The sequence below is a fragment of the Populus nigra genome, chromosome 17, assembly GCF_951802175.1.
Source record: "Populus nigra chromosome 17, ddPopNigr1.1, whole genome shotgun sequence".
NCBI lineage: Eukaryota > Viridiplantae > Streptophyta > Magnoliopsida > Malpighiales > Salicaceae > Populus > Populus nigra.
Genome location: NC_084868.1, coordinates 9,316,900 through 9,339,447, shown reverse-complemented (window position 1 = coordinate 9,339,447; position 22,548 = coordinate 9,316,900). Strand labels below are relative to the sequence as shown.

At 32.9% G+C, this 22,548-nt stretch overlaps 2 protein-coding genes across 4 annotated transcripts; both read right to left on the bottom strand.

Moving 5' to 3' along the window:
- Positions 1–3,973: 3,973 nt before the first annotated feature.
- LOC133676424 (transcription factor bHLH91-like) lies at positions 3,974–6,281 on the bottom strand. The gene is made up of 4 exons (XM_062098068.1): positions 6,069–6,281; positions 5,014–5,916; positions 4,447–4,866; positions 3,974–4,331 (listed from the first exon to the last, which is right to left on the bottom strand). The coding sequence occupies exons 2-4, from the start codon at positions 5,875–5,877 to the stop codon at positions 4,215–4,217; spliced, it is 1,401 nt and encodes a 466-aa protein (XP_061954052.1). The 5' UTR covers positions 5,878–5,916; positions 6,069–6,281; the 3' UTR covers positions 3,974–4,214.
- An 8,242-nt stretch (positions 6,282–14,523) lies between these two features.
- On the bottom strand, positions 14,524–17,811 carry LOC133677035 (syntaxin-121-like). Of its 3 annotated transcripts, none has more exons than XM_062098867.1 (3): positions 17,036–17,811; positions 16,156–16,513; positions 14,524–15,085 (listed from the first exon to the last, which is right to left on the bottom strand). In XM_062098867.1, exons 1-2 carry the CDS (start codon positions 17,586–17,588, stop codon positions 16,158–16,160), a joined length of 909 nt encoding a protein of 302 aa, XP_061954851.1. In that variant the 5' UTR covers positions 17,589–17,811; the 3' UTR covers positions 14,524–15,085; positions 16,156–16,157. The 3 variants fall into 3 exon arrangements, with proteins under 3 accessions (XP_061954851.1, XP_061954852.1, XP_061954850.1); XM_062098868.1 differs by lacking the exon at positions 14,524–15,085 and adding an exon at positions 15,622–15,639; XM_062098866.1 differs by lacking the exon at positions 14,524–15,085 and having other exon boundaries at positions 15,823–16,513; positions 17,036–17,808.
- Positions 17,812–22,548: the final 4,737 nt, after the last annotated feature.

Below are 22,548 nucleotides of genomic sequence, written 5' to 3'. Positions count from 1 at the left end.
TTAAAAACTATTCAATTATCCTAGCTATTTTAAAATTTATTTATTTATGATGACTGCTATTTGTTTTTTCAATATTTTTTTATTTTTCATGAAATTAAAAATTGTTTGTTAACACCAACAAATCAATTAGTTAACCATATTAATATGAGAAAATTAAAAAAATTTCAACAATCTATATAAAATCATAAATTAACATAAAATTAAAAAAATTCCAACAATCTATATACAATCATTAAATAGCATAAAAATTAAAAATTAAAAATTAAAAATTTCCAATAACATTTATACAATTATTAATAATAGAAAAAACTAAAAAAATTAAAAAATCACCATCAACATTTATGCAATTATTTATATTAGAAAGATTTAAGAAAAAAAATTGCCATCAACATTTATACAATTATTTATAACAGAAAAATTACAAAAAAAATTCCATTACCAGTTATACAATTATTAATAACAGAAAAATAAAAAAATAAAAAAAACTCTCATTAACATTTATACAATTATTAATATCAGAAAAAATATAAAAAAATGAAGAAAAAAACACACAAAAAGAGAAGGAAAAAGAAGAATCTTACCTTAATGTTGAGTTTTCCCGAGCTTAAAAAGAGAACAAAAAAATTTGAACAAATCATTAAATATACAGAGAAGAAAAGGAGAGGAGAAGACATACCTGAGCATGAAGAAGAAGAGAAGAGAAAATAATGGGCTGGAGATAAAAAGAGAGAGAGAAGAGAAATGAAGATGAAGATCTAGGAGGAGAGAAGAAGAGAAATGTGCTAGTCTCTTATCATTTTAGGGATTTTGGTCTTTTAATTTGGGGCTTTTTACTGATGGTTTTTACCAACAAATAATTAAATATTAATTTTTTTAATTTTTTGATTGGTGTATTCATCTATAAAGTCTAATTGAGATTTTCAATTTAATAAATTTTTTTTAGAAATTCGCCAACTATCATTGACTACCTTTTTTATTCTGTCAATGATTTTGTATGTATTGATCAGTAATAAACAGTGCAGGTGAGAAGTGAACAGTACCTTAGCTTTCAGGAAAATATCGATGTACATTAACCATTGGTGATTTCATATAGCTGAACAGTAATAAATTAGTGCAAGTGAGAAGTGAAAAGTATCTTAGTTCTTAGGAAAATATCGACATACATTAATCGTCGGTGATTCCATATGTACTGAATTGTAATAAATAATACAAGTGAGAAGTGAACAATACCTTAGCTCTCGGGAAAATATCGATGTACATTAACCGTTGGTGATTCCATTTATGTTGAACAATAATAAAATAGTGCAAGTGAGAAGTGAATAACACCTTAGTTCTCAAGAAAATACCGACGTACATTAACTATAAGTGATTTTGTATATACTGAACAGTAATAAATAATACAAGTGAGAAGTGAACAATACCTTAGCTCTTAGAAAAATACCGACGGACATTAACTGTCAGTGATCTCGTATCTATTGAACATAATAAATAGTGCTAGTGAGAAGGGAACATTTCTAATGCTCTATGAAATATATTGACGGACTTAATCCATCGTTGCATTTGTTTGTATTTTATAATTTTGTTGGTATTTCCATCAATGCAGAACGATTTTTTGTTATCAGATTGTATTTGTATTCCTTATATATTTATCATACAAATACTTAAAATCACAGTAGCACACACAATACAATAACACACAAGTTCTGTGTGTAATAATAAAATCACATAAAATAAATGTGTTATTGTAATTTAATAATTAATAAACGTAATTGTCATTACATTAAAGTTAATTTCATCCAGAAATATTACATTACAGTTTATGGCATTACACATTCGTGTTGTGCAAATTAATCAAAATTGTTTTCTTCTTAAATTTCATCATCATATCTATCACAATCTTCTACATTGATTTCGTCACTATCATCATCTTCATTAACTTGTGTATATCCACTGGTTCTCAAAATATCTTTTAATTCCTCAATGTCAACATCAACAAAAGTATTCTTGGGAACGCGAAAAATTGAATTTTCTTCTAAGTCTTTAGATGGAGCAACTCGATATGGATCAACTAACTCATCAAGTTGAAAAACATCATCTCCCATTGTTAATTCACCGTTGCCATCCTGAACAACCTGAACACGACCCCTAGGTTTGCTTTATAATACGGATAACCAATAAGTTCTTGAATGATCATTTTTAAAGAAATAATTATTTATGTAATAAACTTGCTGGCATTGCTTGACAAAAACAAAGACATTCCTTCAGGTAAAATGATTTTCACCCATTCGATAATTGTGTCGTAATTGACCTTAATTAACTCATAATTTGACTTGATGGTGAACACTTGTGCAATGACCAATAATTTACTATGATTTGTGCACTCATCTCATAATGGTTCGTTAGAGTCTTTCAAAAGATAAAAAAGCCTGGTTGCGTCTACATTAAGTTCTTTATCTACTATTGGACATTGACCGGTATAACCTCGATTCATTATCATCGCATCTATAATCATATTTCTATAAGGATTATTGTTGTTATCTATAGCTTCATGCACGTTGCTAGAGCTAAAAATTGACCTAACAACCCTTCTACCATGGTCTCGTGAGGAACATATGGTTTTTTGTGTGTAAACCAATACAGGTATCTCTCCATAAACCTTTTTTATATATATAAAGGATGCATCATTACAACATTTAGATTGAGACACTATTTATTTTTACACCTCTTACATGAACATCTAATACCGCCTTCACTAATATCTTTTGGGTTATATAGTGCGCAATTAATAAAATCCTAAACCCTATTATGATAATACATCCTACGCAACTCTTCAGATGAATCTCGATACATTCATGAACGATTATTCATTACTTATGTCAAACCTATATAGAATATTGATGACAACATGTAATAATTACGCAAACTAAATAAATAACAGAACATTAGTTTAAATCAAACATATTCAAATCATTATAATAGTACAGCTAGATCATTATCAATTATATATCTATATAAATTCAAATTTTTATACATTTATTAAAAAATTCAACTTAACAATAAAATTGACAAAATATAAAACGGACTTGTTAAATAAACCATTATTTATTTCATCACAAAACATCTAAGTCACAAATTCAAATTAAATTTCAATAATTTACAAACAAATATAATTTTACAAAATCTTAAACAAACCCTAACATGTACAAATCATATATTCATACAATAAATTTATATGGAAAAAAGCTATAGTACATGTAAACACTCAAACAAAATACATATACTACAAAAATATGCAATAAAAATCAACATTTTAAAATCGAGTTAAAATAAAAAAACGGGTAGTTTTGCTTACTTGAAATGGAGAATTCAATAAAATCTGAATCAGAACAAGGATACCAGCAAACTGAGCGTTGGGGTGATTGAATTTACATTGGAATGTTGATTTGTGATAAAATAGAGGGGTGTTTGTTGTTGAGAAAAATGGAGGATGAAGAATGGGGAAGAGATAGGAGGGTCGCTTGTCAGGTTATAAATTAAATATTATAGACAAATTTAATCAAAGGATTTAAATTTATTGTTAATTTTGTTTGTAAAAATAACACGTCATTGTATTTTTTTACCTTTTTTTTATTCCTTCATTTTCCATTGTAATTCCCTCAATATATACAGAGGTAATATTCTTGTTAATGTTTATTAATGGCTCCTACGAGGTCATATTTAGTCGGAAAAATTCACGCAAATTATCGACAGAATATTTCCAATCGGTGTGTCTATGTGTATTTGCTAATTTTATGGTATTGATTCTAGCCTTTGCCCAAAAGTGAACATAGGACTCTTTCACTCCTTAGCATATCCTTGAACACAGAAACAACTTCATTGTCGGTCAGTCAGCACTTCAAGCAAGAGTTGAAACCTTTTTTTTATGGGATTATCATATGAGATTGTGCAAAAACAATAAGAGCATACCACATAGTTCACCAGCATGACAAGGAACTTAGTTAATTAGCATGAACTTCAACCTTGGGAATAAACATATAAAAGCAGCTGTATGATTATCCTCCCATCAACATTGTAACCACTAGTATCTAAACCTTGCCTATTAGTTCCCTATTGTTCCCTCAACACAGGCAAAGAGTGATCGTCTGAACAAGAGCACAGAAAAAGAGTTTGATATTCTTATAACTAAAGGAATATGAATACGATGTCCTCCCACACTAATAACAACTGCCTGCAGCTGGTACAGTAGTAGTACTGGATGTATACTGCCTGTCCACAACCTCAATCAGTCTGTTGGCTATGGCACTAGCATAAACACATGATCCTTCATTTATCTGCAACATTACAAGTACATGTCTCCATCAAAACCCCTCCTTTTTTAATTAATTGTGTGCTTATTAAACCAAGCAATTAAAATTTAAAGATGGAGGCTGGTACATAAAAACTGACCTTGGTGTTGAACAGAAAGCTGTAGTAATCACCGATAAGGCCACCAGCAGCATGGTGGAGATCAAGCTGAAGCTCATCAAGGACTTTGGAGACATATAACAAGCAATTAACTCTCTTTCTCTGAACCAGTTTGATTGTAACTTCGTCTTCGATTAGGCGGACATCTACCTCAGTGTCCTTGGACTTCCTCTGAAGCCAAGAACTTCTTAATGATCCGTTACTGTATGCTGATTGATCTGGTTCAACCTTGATGTCAGAATTATCAAGAACTTCTACCCCACCATCTTCTTCAGTCTTGCGCCATTTGCTTCTCTCTCGACCGCATCTCTTCTTCTCCACTAGTAATTTTAGCTCCTGAACCGTCCGAAGAAGTTCTTTGATATAATCAATTGCTTCTCCCACCACAGATGCCCTATCGTTCTAACACACCAAATAATGGATATTTAGCATCCAAAAATATGAACAGGGTCATTAAGAAGCAAATGACACCAACAATGATCAATTAATATATATATGGTAATTAAGCAAATGTAATAGAGCTGATCATGATGTGATATTAAGTAGTACCTTGGAAGGATTTGGAACCAAGTTCCTCAAGGCAGTGTACTTTCCATTCAAGTGTTCTCTCCTTTGGCGTTCCGTAGCGAAATGCTTAGTAACTTTGCCAGTCTTCTTAATTCCCTTACCAATGCAAGCCATTTCATCAGTAAACTCAAAAACCCCATCTCCATGATCCCCATCTTGGTAACTAAGGCCTCCACCACTTTGTCCATCCACATGATCATCCCCTTGGCCTCCACCAAACAAGGGCGTGGGCAAAGTATAACCATGCGGGGGTAAAGACTGAACCAATTCCCTAAACAAATGAGGCTGTGGAGCAAGTGTGTATGGGTCGAAACGCGCAGATGTGTTGTCCACCCCCATGAAGCCCAAAGGAGCCTTATGGGCAGGGTTTGTAAAGGAAATTGATGAATTAGGAAGCAAAGTAGATGTTGATGTGCATCTGGGCAAGTTGAAAAGATTAAGAAGATCAGGTGGCAAGGAGGATTGTGTATTAGCAGTAGCATCAAAGCTGCTATTTTGATCAAGTACTTGGTGCATCTCTTGGAATTGAATGATATTGGGATCCCAATTGGAGGAGTGGTCATATGATAGGAGTTGAGTAGGGTACTGTTGCATTAAATGGTGGTTGGTATTGTTATTGCTGAAAGCCATGTGATGTTGAAGTTGGATTTCTTCCATGGAGGCAGCAGCAGATTCTTCTTGGGGGTAATGATTGGAAAACTCTTCCATGGACAGTTTGAGATGCTCTTCAAAGCTATTTGTGGTACTGTTACCTGCCATGAGTGGTATAGCATGGCAAAACCCATCATCAGTAACATCTTCTACCATGGAGTTGTTGGGTTCAAAGCAAGCTGTCTCTACATACATGTTTAGGATGACAATCTACCTTGGTTACCCTTTGGCCTCCTGCAATATATATTAGTTAGAACAAAAAATGAGACCCCCAGAAAGAAAGAAAGAAATGAAATGAAATTTATGAGTTCATGATGGAAAACAAAAACCCAAAAAGAAATCAAAGAAGTTGACACTACTAGCTAGTACTCCATTGAAGAACTTACAAAGAAAAAGCTTGCTTTCTTGCTTAGCTAGTTTTGAGAGAGAGAGAGATGGAATTTTATACTCCTCCTATATAGGAAGGGGAAAGGAGGAGGTAGGAGGAGAAAGGGAATTGAAAGTTGTAACTGAATACTGTGTATTATATACAAATATTAATAAAATAATTATAATAAAATAATATATATTATATATTATTCTTTAGTGTTGGAATTCATATGAATTAGTTGGGGAGGGCGGTGTTCTTCAAGAAAAAACTCTTCATCAGGATTGTTAACTATTTTTCATGTGATGATTTCCTTCCTTTTCTGTCACAGAAGGAAGGCTGGAGGTTGTTACTAAGATTCCCTGCAAATGGGTCCTACTCATTATCTGAACATGATTTTCAGTTTTATATATATATATAATAAGATGGATGGTTTTCTTTTACTCTTTTTTTTTTCCTTGCAAAGAGCAGCAGCTCAGTGACAGGTTAGAAGTTGCCGTATTGCTGTAATTTTTTTTAAATTTAATTTTAATCTGTTTTATATTAAAATTTAATTTTTTTTAATTTTAAATTATTATTATATTTTTTTATTTTTTTAGTTTTAATTTAATTTCTTTAATGTTTTTAAATCATTTTAATTTATTGATATTAAAAATAATTTTTTTAAAAAATATTATATCAATGTATTTATAAAATTAAAAAAAAAAACATATTTTAAAATAATCATGATGGAAAGTTTGTGGGATATTTGCAGGTGGTAATACGCCTACTGATTTCCTAGAAAAATACCCATAATTAAGAATCAATCGGGGGCCATACTTTGGAGTGCATGCATATATATATCTCTGTTCATCTGCAAGGCATGTACCAATTGATCGCCCAAATCCATTCCATAATTTGTCCACCTCTCTCTTTAAAACGAAAGAGAAAGAGGACAGAAAAGGGTGCTGGCCTGCTTTATTATAACTGACCTCTTTTCATGTATTAAATTGACAGAAAGAATTACTGAGAGCTAGGATTGGTATTTTGATGATAGGTATTTTTTAAAGTGATTTTTTATTTGAAAAATATATTAAAAAAAACACATCTAAAACACAAAAACAAGACACCGAGTCTCTTTTCCTTTAATTCTTTGTTTTTTAAATTTCAATTCCGTGGTTAACAAAGGATTGATCACTAAAAATGGTGATTTTTTTTTTGTTTGTGGTCAGAAAGGAGGCAGAAGGCTAATAAATCATGCGATGGTGGGGAAATTCTGAGAATTGCAGGGGCTAAGCAACTGATAAAGGTAGAAATGTCTGGCAGGTTCTTCTGTTCTGTAGCTGTGTCAGGACAGTATTCCTTTTTGTAATCGGAGTCTGATGAGGAGGAGGACAGTGTTGTCCATCTCCTCCGCAGTTCACAGTACATTGGTGTTAACGCAGTACACTTTACATGTGACCGGTTCATGGCTTCTACTCGGGAGGGTTGTGTACCTTATTTTAATGCAAGACATATACACACACTAACTATTTAATCTGCGATTCAGCATGGTTTATATTTTTTTTTCATTAAAAAAGCAGGTTTTTGAAAACACTTTTTTTATATAAAAATCATAAATATAAATTAAAAAACTTAATTGTATTTTATAAATATCAGTAATAAACCTTCCTATCAAAGCCTTACTAGGAAATGTATGTTGTGATAATTTCAATGACACAACAAAAATATATTTTTTATTATCAAGAAGCGTTATACGTGTCGTCTGAGAAATATCTGCTTCTCTCATATGTTAGAATGTGCATTGCACGTATTAATATTTTTGTTTTATTATTATATTTTACATTTATGAAAACAGAATAAAAATATGAAAATTTTATTGTATTTAAAATATAAAAAAATTTATTTATCTTAACAATCTAATAATAACTACTACCCACAGTAACCAACTTGATAATTTGTATGGGAAGGCCAAAATTCTCGTTATGTTGTTCAAGTAAATAGTGCCTATGAGTCTGTATGTAAGGAGTTTTTCCGAAGCCTTTTATTTTACATGAGTCTCCTAACATATCTATGTTTTATTATTTCATATATATATATTGAGTTTTGGTTTTGACATAAATGTGATAATTTAAAGTGTGAAGAATATAATATTTTTATTGGATACACGCACGTGTTCGATATATTTATGATTATTTTTTTATATAATCATACAAAAAGCCAAATGGTAAGAAAAAACACATGAGGTTGGACCGGCCTGCAAAGGTGGCGTAACTGAGATGCTTATTGGCTAGAAAGGGTGCAAGCTAATCAATATAAAGGCCCAAGTTGGTCGGCGAATTATGGATAATTAAATTGTTTAATGGATGTATATATTTAGGTAAAAAATAAATAAAAATAAAAAAATTATTCACGCGAATTGTGGGCATTGAAGCGAAAGGATGGTAGTTTAGGTCGGAGGGGTAGATCGAAGGTGTGTTTACTCCATGTACTTGTGGTCCCCTCCACGATTCAATAAATATTCCACCTCTTCCATGCAAATTGCTACCTCAAGCTAACCCCTTATTTATCCTTCAATTTCGAGTGCATAAATTCATTAATCTTAAAATATATTAAAATTTTTTTTTTATTTACGTGGGGTGTCCGGGCCAGCTTGAGCGCACTACGATTATTCCCCACGGTCCACTGGACATCCTGCAAGCCCAGGGACAGGTTAGGCACCGCGAGGATAATAGACATGCACATAGAAGGTCAAACCCGGAACGGGAGCGAAACAAGTCACACGGACCACAGCAGCTAGACACTCAAGTGCAAATATTTAATTTGATTAACGTATGAATTGGTCCTAATTACTACGCTTTTTTATTGCCTAGAAAATCACCAATAAGAATCAACCACGGGACATGCTCTGTCTCCATTCAATAATTTGTCCGCCTCGCTTTTTTAAAACCAACGAGAAGGACGACGGAAAAGTGGACCTGCTTTCTTATAACTCCCCTCTTTTCATGTTTTAAACTAGGATCGGCGATGTTACCGTTGGGTCGGAATTGCAATATCTGCACAGGAACCGATTCCGATCCAAACCCAGACTGGACTGAGTATAAATTAAACCTGACTCGATCAGGTTTCGGATATTTATTATCCATTTATTGGATATTCAATGAATATTCATATTTTAATTTGAATAAAAAATCAAAATATAGAGATTGCATTTTCAATTAATAACATGCGACATTATATCTAATTTGCTATACCAGACAATTAAACATTACACTAAAGCTCCGATGCACACCCACCAGCCAACTTTCAAGATCTATAATTACTGACATGGTCTACAGGAATAAAAATACATATGAGAAGCAAAACATTGTATCAAAATTATAAAATACAAAATTTTTATTAGTATTAGTACCAATAAACTTGTAATAAACTCATTTATACCACCAGCCAACTTTCAAGATGTAGTTTATTACAGCAGTAACTATTTAAGCCAATTTTATAGCAACTAAATTTAAGCAAACCCTAGTTCCAATTTCTAAACTAATTCAAATCAGCTACATGGAATTTGCTTCTCTATTAATTATTTATTAAATGATATGATACTTTAGCTTGTGAAAAGAAAGTTCAATAGACTTCAACAAACATATTAGATTCTAAAGTCGGATAGGTAAAGAATTGAATGTAGTCAAATATGGACAGACCTTAACAACATCTGGACCTAGATAATCCGGGCTCAATAAAATCCATGTATATAAAACATAAAAAAATTATATATGAATCATAATATTATCTTAAAAAAATAAATGCGTACAAAATAATTTTTTAAAAATAAAAATCTCAATTCAAAAAATGGCTAAATAAGAAAATAAAAAATCATAGAGGAGAGATATTAATTGAAACATAAATTAAAAAAGATATTAAAAAAAAAGTATCACTTAAATTAGAAGTATAAAATTGGATAAAACAAACAAATAAACAAAACGATCCAAGTCAATCTAAGTTAGCATGATAGACACGTAACCTGGATAATAACAAGCGAGCCAACTCAGGTTAACCTGCAAAACTCGTGGCTCAAGTCATGAGACTTGTATAATCAGATTTAAAAGAAATCGAATAAAACAACAAAGGCAATGTTTTTTTTTAAATGTCAAACGATTAAATCAAAAAATGAAAATAAGCCAAAAAAAGAACGTCAACATGAGTTAACTTTTCAAACATGTGACTTGGGTGATTTGACTGCAAATTCCATAAATGAAAAAACTGTGAAATCTAATCCCCAATAAATCAAACGCTTATAGATGAAACCGGGAAAAAATATCAATTACACAAAATGATCTAAAACAAAATATTGTAATTAAAAAAATAAGAGTGAAAATCAAAATAAAACAAAATTAGAGGGCAACACAAATTTGTTGATTGAATGGTTAAACTAAAAAGAAAAATAAATTCAACAAAAGAAAAAAAAATTAAAAGAGTGAGTACCAAATTGAAAAAAGTAAAACACTATAAAATTTGATTGAATGATAAAATTGAAAACCAATAAGGACATGTAATTTTTTGGAGAGGAGAGGAAAAAAAAAGAAACGATCATCAACAATAAACCGCCCATCATTTGTATTTATGCGTCACACCTGGAGGAAGTAAATGCAATAGAGCTTCCAAGGACACGACAAAAAGACAGGTATGACCACAAGGAGATGCCACACAAGCTACCTAAAGGTCGCAGGTGCTTTCTATGCGTTGTTCATAAAAAACATGCGTCATTAGCTTTTTAAATATAAAAATTAATTGTTCAATGTAAAAAGATCAAAATACCCTCCATGAATCTAGAATTAACCAAAAAAAAAAAACCTCTATAAAAGAAAGAAATGCCCTTGGGCGAATGTCTCTTTTTTTTCCCTTTATGAATCCAAGGGAAAAAAAATGTTTTTTTACTAAATTCTAAAAGGTCAAAAGATACAGTTCTATTTTTTTTTACTTGGAGGTTAAATTATTCATTTTAATGTTTTGAAAAGTAAAAAAGATACATATGCCCCTGACAATCCTTTAATGACCGATAGGCTGTTGAAAAAGACAGCATTACCCCCAACACCAAGGCATCCTATTTTTTTGTTCAAATAGTACAATAAATAGTTTTTTGTGTTTATGTGTACACATTTTCCTACATGTTTTAGAGTTTTGTTAGCACATATTCTTGATGTTAAGGTGTGTGTGTTTATATGTATTGATGTCAATGTATATTTTCAAATCAATTTTTATGTCAATTAAGACTATAACTTTTTAGAAGTTCATTTTAAAAATACATCTCCATATAAGTCTATAACATGTAAAAAAACAAAATCTCTTAGTTTTAAATTGAAAAATTTATAAATCAAGAAAAAATATTTTTTTCCACCAAACTAAGCACAAATAGTTTAATTAGTCATATCACTCGCGCTATGTTATGGATAGGAATTTAAGTTAATTTCTAATATAAGAGAAAACGTGTTGGCATTATTGGTCATAGATGTGTTTTCTAGTATGATGATTTTTCTTAATTGAGAAATGAAAAGACGGTATTTAAGCTTACTATCATAATTTTTTTAAAAAAAATATGAACCAGAAAAAAATAGTTGTTAGCACCAATTGGATAATAAAATTGGAAGATGATCTTCTTAGTAAAAGTAAAAGATTGATTCACATTCAAATATATTACTTCGGTTATCCTTTTTATTTTATACATTTTCATTTATTTTATTTTAGATGTTAATTTTGATTACAAAAAACAAATGATTTTTTATTTTCTTTTAAACACGTCATGTAAATACAAACTTATCTATATAAAATATAAGAGAAAACAATTAATACAATAATCTTTTTGGAGTATTATGAAATTGAAAAACAATTAAAAATACTAATTACTATTTAAAAAATCACTAAATTTTAATCACTAAATGAATAAAAAAAACTTATATTTACCCTGGTCTATTTTTTTCTAGCATGCTTAATGGACAATTCCATCTTCAGTGAACGCCCTCGCAAAGATAAACCTATTGATACCAAGACCGGTATTTTTTATGGTCGGCCAAACACTTTCTTAATCCATCTATTTTTCAATGACTTTCTATCTCTTATCTCAAAACTCAGATTGAATTGTTAAAAAAATGAACTTTAGAATCATAACATAAAATCTTAAAATTATAGGTACCAAATAATGCATAAATTAAAACTTTTTGAGACAAAACTAAAGTTGGCCAAGTCTTAACAATGGGCTTTGGTTTTGTTTATTGTTTATTTTGATGATTGTTCTTTTTATTTTTATTTTACTATAGTCTTAAATTATATTTATTAAAATTAATTTTTAATTTTACATCGAATAATTTTTCGACACTTTGTATACGTGAGAGCATGCAAATTGAAAAAATCTTCAAACATAAAACTATGCTAATTTAACTTGGAAGTATGAAATAGCAAAATAAAAAATAAAAAATCACAATGTAGAAATAAACAGTAATATCCATTAGGGGTGATCAAAAAACTGATAAATCGATTAAACCGAGAAAAGCAAAAAAAAAATTAACTGAAAAAACCAAATCGAAAAAAACCCGATTAAACCGATTAGAATATTTAGAAAAAATTCTAGTTCGATTCGGTTCAGTTTTGATTTTGTAAGGCAGAAACCGGTTAACACAAACCGAACCAAACAGGTTAAAAAAAGGTACTATAAATAGAAAAAATGATTTGCCTCCCAGTAACCCTAGCTACCAGCAGCCCCCTCTCACCTCTCGCTCTCCCTAGACTTAGAAACACAGAGTGACAGAGATCCAAAACAACCAGCCAATCAAGCCTCTCAAAAACAGATTGATCCACTATCCAGTTGGCCTTTTCTTTTCATTTACGCAAGATCACATGGTACTCCACTACTCATTTATAGCGTTTTAGCATATGCATCTTGTCAACATTCTTTTATTGTCATTTTTTTCAGCCAAGATACAACAAGACCATAATGATTAATGACCTTGCTGAGTTTTTTCATGCTTTTTTTTTTTTATGGTTGCAGACAAGGTGCTGGGTCTAAAACGGACTGTAGATTCGAGAAGAAAGTTCTGTTGAATCAGTTCTATAGCAGATTGTTGTTGGTGGTGATGGGGGTACAAGTATGTACATCTATTTTGGTTAAATCTATCATGAGTTTTTTTTTTATCTGGGTTCTATGTTTCCTATTGATTTTTAGTGTTGTTTGGGTTTGGGTTTTGATATTTTTTATATAAAAAAAACATAGGTTTTGTTTTTCAGCTTCTGGGTATTCTTTTAAATGTAAAGAAGATAAGATTTATTTGTATAAGAAGATTTGAGGTTTTGATTTTAAAAAATCGGGTTTGGATTTTTGGCATTTGGGTATTTGAAAAATATAGAAAAAACCATGTTTATTTTGCAAGAAATTTAGGGTTTTGATTTATAGCAGAGTTTTGGATTTGGGATGTTGATTTTATTTTTATTTTTTAATTAAAATCAGTGGTGTTGATTTTTGGCTTCTGGTTGTTTGCACAATGCAGAGAAACCAACATTTGTTAAAAAGGCATCTTACTAGTGAGTTCGAGAAGAAATATGAGCATATAGGTTTTCTCGGTTTTTTGAAATCAAAAACTGAACCGAACCGAACAAAAACTAGTTTTTTTTACTCGGTTTCGGTTTTTTTCCCAAAAAAAAACCAGTTTGATTGTTTTTTTATAGATAAAAACCAAATCAAACCGAAAATAATCACTTCTAATATCCATAATATTATAGGTTAGGGTGAACAGCTATGGAAAATATTCAATTCTATATATATATATATATATATATATATATATATATATAGAAAGGTTAGATGTCTATCATTATTTTATGTGTGTAAACAAATTTCGATGAAGATTGGGAATTTTTTTCTGCGGTGGTCCTAACTCCTAATAATGATCTTTCGCTGGTGTTTTTGTACGACTTTTTTAAGGAACAGGAAATCCTGCAAAAGAGGAACAGCTAGTATTCTTTGCCATGTTCCTCAAAGTTTTGGAAATTTTCTGTACAGATTATTATTTTCTTTTTTAAAGCAAAAACATAATTTCCAGCTACATATATTTCATGAAATTTCTTGTATTTTTTATTTAAAAATACATTAAAAAAATAATTTTTTTTAAAAAAACGTTTTTTATATCAAAACAATTAAAAAATATAAAAAAAGAATTTTAAATTAAAAAAAATTAAATTTTAATGAAATGTTATTTGATATTTGGATCGCATTCTCAACATCACCATAAATAATTTCAGGTAAAACACTGCTTAAAAAAAAAAAAAACAAAGAAAGCAAGCATAGGCTTGCCATAATGCAAGTGCCACTAGGTAACCAACCCAAAACAGATCAATACACAATCCCTTCAACAACCTCCACTTTATATATATATATATATATATATATATATATATATATATATATATATATAGCTAGGTTGGAAATCCAGGCAGGCTATACTCTATCTCTTCCACTTTGCGTGGAAAAAAGCTATGAAGGCTGAGTTGGATAATAACCCAAGAAAACTCCAATCTAGCCAGGATGTTTTACTTAGCTTAAAACTGGCTTGTTCATGTACAATAAGCAATTAAATTCGTAATTGGTTCCCAATACCTAAGAAGTTTGTCGTAAATACGTTTCTCTGTCGGGGAAAGCTGGTAATAATTAATCTCTAAAAGCCAGTTCTATAGGCATCAAACTGGATAGTTTGTAGGAGGCAAGCTTGTTGCGTGCTGCCACTCCTCATATCTTTCTACCTGGCAGTTTCCCGGAGATATTATCTAAGACATTATTAACAAGGGCTGATGCCAAACCGTCGGAATCCCAGGAGAAATTCACAGGCTTTCACTGTTGCACACAACTGTACAAGCTCGGTACCGATAAGGAATCCAATAACATCCATTAGATTTGGTTCTCTTAATGCACATCGTTGGATCAAGATAACAGCGCATAACTTGTTAATTTCCCACTTAAACCTGAAGGTTGGCTGTTCTTCTTCTTCTCCCTCCAGCAGCTCGACCGTGAATAACCTGTTAACAGTGCAGGTGTACAGGATTTTAATACTTTTCAGCATAGAATGACCCAGACTCACAGCTCAGCCCATTAGAAGGGAGCTTTCTTTATGTCTGTGTTGGATTTTCTATCAAATGAACCGGCAAGTCTAGAGTACAATTACATGAGCCCAGTTCATATAGAGCCATGAAATTATGAGGCCCGTTGAAGGACCCTGGATTGGAAAGGCTATCTTAGTCTTAACTCTTAAGCCCCCAGCACTGCATAGTTCTCAGTATTGCATGTTTTAGCCAGCACATGGATTATGACTGTAGTTTGATAAACAACTTCTAAGGAGGAGGCCTCATTTTATATGCTGACGTAGCTAAGTTTATTAGGAAACTTAATTCAGGTGAGATTTCCACCCTTATTTACTGTAGTTTCGTGTGCCTTATTTCCAGAAGAATGAAAAATCAAAGTCTCCCTTGCATCTCGAACACGTGCCTTCTCGAATGATTTTAAATCCTTCCATTTCTTTTATTCTAGTCAAGTCCCTATTGCCAAGTGGAAGTCGTTGAAAATCCGAAGCCACCTTTGTTGAAGCAGAAGATTACAAGTCCAACACACCAAATATTTGATAAGAAGTTGCCAGCAACATAGAATAAAGGGAGAGGGAGCATTTTTCTATGACTAGTTACAAGCATATATATATATATATATATATAGATACATGATGTAGAGGCATGGCCCATGATCAACAAAACGCGTATAAACATGCCACGAAGAACGGAAGATTCATAATCTAAAATCAAAAATATTAGTTACAGAAAAGAATCTAAATACGAAAAGGGGTTGCTTGTCTCCAATATGGCAATGTCTGCCTAGATCCAAAAGGGAATCCATGGCTTTCCCAATCTGGATGCACTCACACGCATAAATTACACTCGATATCCTATGATTTCCCATCTCTCTGCCTCTAATAATCCGCTAAAGGCAGAGAGTAATAAATAAACCACACGCCAAAAAATAAAATAAAATGCTCATCGTAACAAGCTGGAATGAAGGGCAGCTGATAGGTATAGACATATCGATCTCTAGACAACCTCACCTCTACTTCCAAGGCCGCACAATGAGCAGCACGACAAGTATGATGATCAGCAATATAATAATGGCATAACAAGTCCATTTCCTTGTATTTTTCTGTAGTTTCCTGGCAGTCTGCAGCTGCTGGGTGCCGCCTCGCACGAAAGAATTAGCTCTTTGCATGTTGCTCTCAATGTCATCCAATTGTTCACCTTGATGCTCAACCAATACTGCCATGTCCAAGAACACTTGGTGAAGCTCCTTTAGATTATTTTCCAAATCTTTCACAGCATCATGTCTTTCCTGAATTTCATTAATAGTGTCCAAAATCCTGCCTCTCCCTTGTTGTTGAATTGCTTTCTGGAGAAATGTCTCGCTCTCACCTGTATAGTGACAAAATTTTCAAATCATTAGACCATTGCAACAAATCTATCCCAATCTTGAAGGTCTTGAATTCAAAAACTCCCAGAAACCACAGTAAATTTATTTGAATGGACTCCATTCATTAGCTGGTAGAGTAATTTAGTGCCGACCCAAGTGATGACTAGCTAGAATCTAATCCCACGAACACCATAGACAAAACTAAATGAAACGATTTGCAGATTGAGTTTGTATGTACAAAAGGGAAAGGCTGTCAACGATCACCAACCAGTCCCCACTCATCATGGGTTGCTGCCACCTATATGAGATGAACAAACATCATCCCCTCGCACATGCGTGAACACTAGTCTAAATTCTCCCTCTTTCCAATTATCGCAAATCGTTTTTATACCAAGAAGAAAAAAAAAAGTTGAGATCAATTTTACCATGCAAATAAATTTTGTCTCTTTAGCCGTATATCTAAAGTCAACGCTATTAGGTTCTTTTATCGAATACCAAAATCGGTCCAAGAATTAACAACTAACCTGTAGAGATCAAGAGATCAATAGTCTTTTCATCAGGATTTTCCCCGGTCACTGTAAAATACCTCCTCTGCACAGTCTCTTTATACTCAGTCGATATCTTCTGCCTCAACCCGTTAAAACCATCCATCAAATCCTTCAACTTCTTCCTCAACCCATTCACCACCGAAGTCCTAGTCCTATCCGAAGAAGACCCCGCTCCACACCCAGGAAGAGTCCGGTTCACTGCGTTAGACCGGTCCAAGGCCTCTAACCGGACCTTGATCAGCTTTGCCCTCTTCAATGCTAGAGCAACATCGGCATCCATCTTGGACCTCAAGTCCTTGACAGCCCTAGAGTTGTGCAGAGTCTTACTTTGCTCATGTGCAGACTGAAGATTCCCATTAAGCTTCTCTAGCTCTTTCAGCTCGTCTTTGATGGACTCTACATCTTCAAAGAACTTGTCAAGGTTAACCCCTCCAGTGGATGGCGCTTCAGACATCTGAATTACATGGTGAGCTGGGGGGGCTTCTTCGCTGCTAAAGCGAGAGAAGGAGCTGGAGAAGAGATCATTCATGTTTTACAGAGAGGATTTCAAGATTAGTATGAACTCAAGATATCAAGATGAGAGAAAAGAGAGAATTTTTATAGAAAGAATGGCTTCGCACAAGGTTTTTACGGGGTATGCATAAATTGTAGGCTGGCTGGCTGGCTGGGGAAGGTGGGACTGGTCAAAAGGTCGCTAGTTCAATAGTTCAAGTTCAACAACGACTTTCACTCTTCTAAGGTGGAGAAGAAGCTGACAAATGTACAATTTAATTTATTAGTGATATAGAAATGGAGTAAGGGAAGCGTTACCATGCCTATAGGAATTTTCTTTGTTGGTAGCTTTCCTGGAAAGTGAAATAGAAAAAAAAAACAAGAAGAAGAAAAAGACAGAGAGAATGGGTCTCACGGAGTAAAGGGTTTAAAGATTGATAGTGCAAAACGTGTGGATTTTTCGTTCTTGGATTATTTTTTGGAGTGTTTAAATGAGGGAGGGTTTTTTGAAGTAAAGAGGAGACTTGGTCGCATTGATTTGTAGTTTATCTGTCTCTTTCTTTTCATATGGTCATTCCTTTTAGTGACGGGGAATTGGATTTGGTATTTGGTAGTTGGATAGAGATGTTTTCTACATTTTCTTTTTGATGTGGAAAATTAACGGAAGATGAACTTGTTTTTGATAGCTTGAATGGTAAAAGCAGGATGAGTTTGTTTTTTGGGACATGAAAATGATTATAAAGTGTTCCTCTATTTTTACAATATTACCGATTATAATAATATATAATTGATTTTCAAAAAAAATTTATTTAAAAATATACTAAAATAATATTTTTTTATTTTATTTTTTAAAATTTATTTTTGATATCGATACAATAAAACGATTTAAAATCTTAAAAAATATTTTGAAGCAAAAAACAAATCAATTTTTTTAAAAAAAGAAACGTAAAAACAAACACTTTTAATGACATTCTGAATACAATATTTTGTATAAAGTGGATGAATTGTAGGTTTAAACCAAACTCCCTTTTAAATTAAAAAAAAATATATATATAGTGTGTTTTTTCCCATCAAATAATGCCAAATATTATTTGTTTGTGTTGGATCCAAATAAAATAACCTAAAAAACCTATTAAAATAGACCAAAAATACCCTCCAAAATAATAATAATAAAAAACTTCTTTAGCTTGGTAGCTTAGGCCTAATGTACAACAGGGGCCTAAAGAGACCACGCCCAAGCCCATGCAAGGCATTTACTCAAAATGGGTGCACACCCAGTATGGTCAGCACCCTATGGGCTCGGGCTCAAGAGCGCACCCCGAGCCCAACATGCATGGGTTCTAGCAGCACGCCTAGACTCGTTTCCCATTTCTAATAGGCCCGAGCCCAACATTTGCTAGGAATTTTTCCGGGACCCCATGCATGTCCCTCAGTATTGTATATTGATCCAATACATATTATCTTGAGTAGAACACAATTCAAAATATTACAAGGGTGAAATTACATTTAGCTCCTCCTCTCCACAAAAAGACAAGATTCATATGCTATAAATACATCATGAATCCTTCAAGTCAAGGGTTCATAATCTATTTCTTCTTTACATTTTCAACATATATATTTTCAGAGTCTATTCCTAAAATATCATTGCACTTTCTCTCTATAAAGTTACTGACTTTACCACCAAAGAGTTTCCACTTCCATAAATAGGGACCTTTTGCAGGTACCAATATCAAACACCATCTGTTACTACTACATCTATCAATCACCTGACTTATCAGGCACCATCTACTATTACCACAACTATTGATCACTTGGCTTATCAGGCATTACTTGCTACCAGTTACCAACCATATGGCTTTCCATATCAAGTCACCATATACATTAACTATGAAGAATGAATCAAATTGCTTGAACTAAAAGATCAATCAATTATCCAACACATCAGTCTTATTCTTAAGCATCTTGGATTTTGAAACTTATCAATTGATGTTATCTATAGGAAACTGATCAAAAAGCCTTTAATTTCTAAAACTTATTTTTGACATTTCCAAGTGATTCCACAGCATACAACAAAAACACACATGGGTCGGGAAGCAAGATATATCTAAATGTTACCATGAACATTTCTACCCAAAAAACCTTCAACAACTCATCAATCAGGTACATCTCTTCACTCAAACCATGTTAGCAACCCAAGATCAAAATCAGACCTTGTCACCCTAACAAGTGTCGGCAATTGTGGTAACACACTCGATCTCATCATCATCACCGTTGTAACACACTTGACCTCATCACCATCATCATCAGCCACTCCTAACACTTGTAGCATGTTGCATTACCCAAAAAAGCTTGGCAGAATGACCTTCAGGGAAATATTTTGCCTCCATACTCGACAAGTCCCTCTAGGGATTGCTCGTGCCATTGCGTTACCCGTGTTTATAGTGAGTGCTGCAGACATCCTCCCCCTATTACCGCAGAATGAACCTCAGTTACCAATCTCGTTGTTTCACACCAAACTCTTTAAACTCCTTGAAGCCTAACAAATCATCTCATGATGCATAATTTTCAATGGGAACAGTTTCTGTAGATTGATGGCACCTAGAACATATGGAAGAGGGAGCCGAGTTACGCTAAATTGAGCTTTCATTTGTCAATAATCTATTCCATGTTGCTGGAAACATAAACAATTTATGTTTCTGAGCCATAGGCATTCTCTAAATATGCTGCCAGAAGTAGGACTGTATAAGAACCAGACCGGACTGTATAAGAAACATCCGAAGAAGAAGACCATATTCTCCTAATCCCCAATACAATCATAAATGGGAAGATGAGTAGCTAGCTTTGATGGTATCTAGTACGAAAGCTAGCAGGAAACAAAAACGTGAAGCAGGAACAAATTCCAACCTCCAGAATCAGAAATAACATCACTAACCTAAGTGCGGCTGACTTGGAACGCGCTCAATCCCATAACATAAAGGTCTTCCAACACACCAACTATCAAACCAGAGAGATATGCTCATCGATCCCATCACCATCTCGCCAGCAATAACCCTCCTTAAGCATGTCAAGACCTTTGATAATGCCTTTCCATGTAGAAGAAGCACCACGAGGAGCACTGTGAGAGAAAAAAATATCAGTGGCATGCAGATACTTTGCATGCAAAACCTTAACCCCAATGTGCCAGGCTCATAATTAAGAATACTCAAGCTTAACTCCATGGCAGTATTACACTCACGAGCTTGTATGATACCCAAGTCTCCCACTAGATTTCGACAAAGTGACCTGCAGGTCCCAATCGATCAAATGAGCCCCTTGCTTTCCATCTCTATGAGCCCAAGAAATTGGTGAGCACATTAAGCTATTTCATCACAAACCACCCTAGGTAACCATGTAGTCTACATGGAATACATAAGATTTGTACCCAGAAAGTAATGTAGCAGCCCAAGGGTTAAAACCATGGCACGAGCCTGATCAATAGTTGCTTTCCTAAAGAACATCACATCATCTGCGAATAATAAATTGAAGGCCCATTTGTACCCAGAAAGATCGGAGCCGTTCACCCCTTCCGAACCTCTTCTCAATTAACGAAGACAGCTTCTCCATGCATAAAACAAAAGATATATGGACACAAGAGTCTCTTCTCCATGCATAAAACAAAAGGTATATGGACACAAGAGTCTCCCTGACGAAGACCCCTCTTCGATTAAAAAGGTTCGAGCTTTTGACCATTCCAAATAATTGACAAATATGAACTAGTAACGCACTTTTCATAATCAGAGAAACCTTAAAGATCAGGAAAGCCAAAGTCTATAAGAATTTGTTGAAGAAATCTCCAATCAACTCGGTCGTAGGCTTTAGCTAAATCTATCTTCAGAACCCTTCCTTTCTGACGTTTTCTACTCTCCCGAATAGTGTGAAGGGAACTCGAACCACAAAAATGTTATCAGAAGCAAGCCGGTCTGGAAAAAAGCTAGTTTGAGTTGGAGAAATTAAATCCCCAGACAGAGCAAAATCAACACAAGAGAGACCTCAGCTAAAGTTTACAAGAAATGGCCTGTTGTAAAGGCATGTTGAACCACAGAATAAACAGTCCCCCACCACATCCCTAAAGGTCTTATAAAAAATTGTTTACAACCCAACAGCACCTGCATTCTTATAAGAATTCGTAGCCTTTAGAGCGTTATTGACCTCATCTTTGGAAACTGGCCTTAGAAGAGATTGCATCATCTGAAGATAATTTCGCAGAATTTAGATCATTACAACCATGGAGAGTGATGCCTTCGTTACTGCAAAACAAGTCTTGAAAATAACAAGAAACTTGAGATTTAAGGCTGAATAGTGGTTTCCTTGAAACTATTTCCTTTTTATTTTGGGTAAAGCTCACTTTCCATACGTTATAAAAAAATTTAAAAAAAATATTATATATTATTTGTTGATTATATTATGTGTTTTTAATTATATTAATATGTTAATGTTAAAAATAAATTTAAAATAAATATTATTTTAATATATTTTTAAATAAAAAATATTTTAAAAAATAATTATCTCTACAACATAAAATAAACTCTAAAAAAAAATTAATGGTCTGCTAACACTAGTAGGTCATTATAGTGGAATCGAAATGCATCTAAAACGAAGAATATAGAAATACCTGTATAGTAGTAAGAGAATATTTAAAAATACAGTAATGATTGTTTTTTAAAATATTTTTTGTTTAAAAATATATTAAAATAATATTTTTTATATTTTAAAAAAATTATTTTTGATATCAGTACATTAAAATTATATAAAAATACTAAAATTATATTAATTTAAAAAAAATTAAAAATATTTTCAAAATACAAAATCAAACAACTAAAGCATAGATACCAGGGAGGAAAAAACCCAAGATTAACAAATCTAAAACACAAACCATTTGGCAAACCACAAGTTCCGCAGCAAATATAAAATTAAAAAGGGAAAATACATGATCACACTGGCGGCACGTGGCCTGCACG

Coding starts and splice junctions, on each gene's coding strand:
- LOC133677035 (XM_062098867.1), bottom strand. CDS start 17,588: ATGAATGATCTCTTCTCCAGCTCCTTCTCTCGCTTTAGCAGCGAAGAA. Junction 16,514..17,035: donor TGATCTCTTGATCTCTACAG/GTTAGTTGTTAA, acceptor GTCACTATACAG/GTGAGAGCGAGACATTTCTC.
- LOC133676424 (XM_062098068.1), bottom strand. CDS start 5,877: ATGTATGTAGAGACAGCTTGCTTTGAACCCAACAACTCCATGGTAGAA. Junction 4,867..5,013: donor TGGTTCCAAATCCTTCCAAG/GTACTACTTAAT, acceptor TTGGTGTGTTAG/AACGATAGGGCATCTGTGGT. Junction 4,332..4,446: donor GCTTTCTGTTCAACACCAAG/GTCAGTTTTTAT, acceptor GTAATGTTGCAG/ATAAATGAAGGATCATGTGT.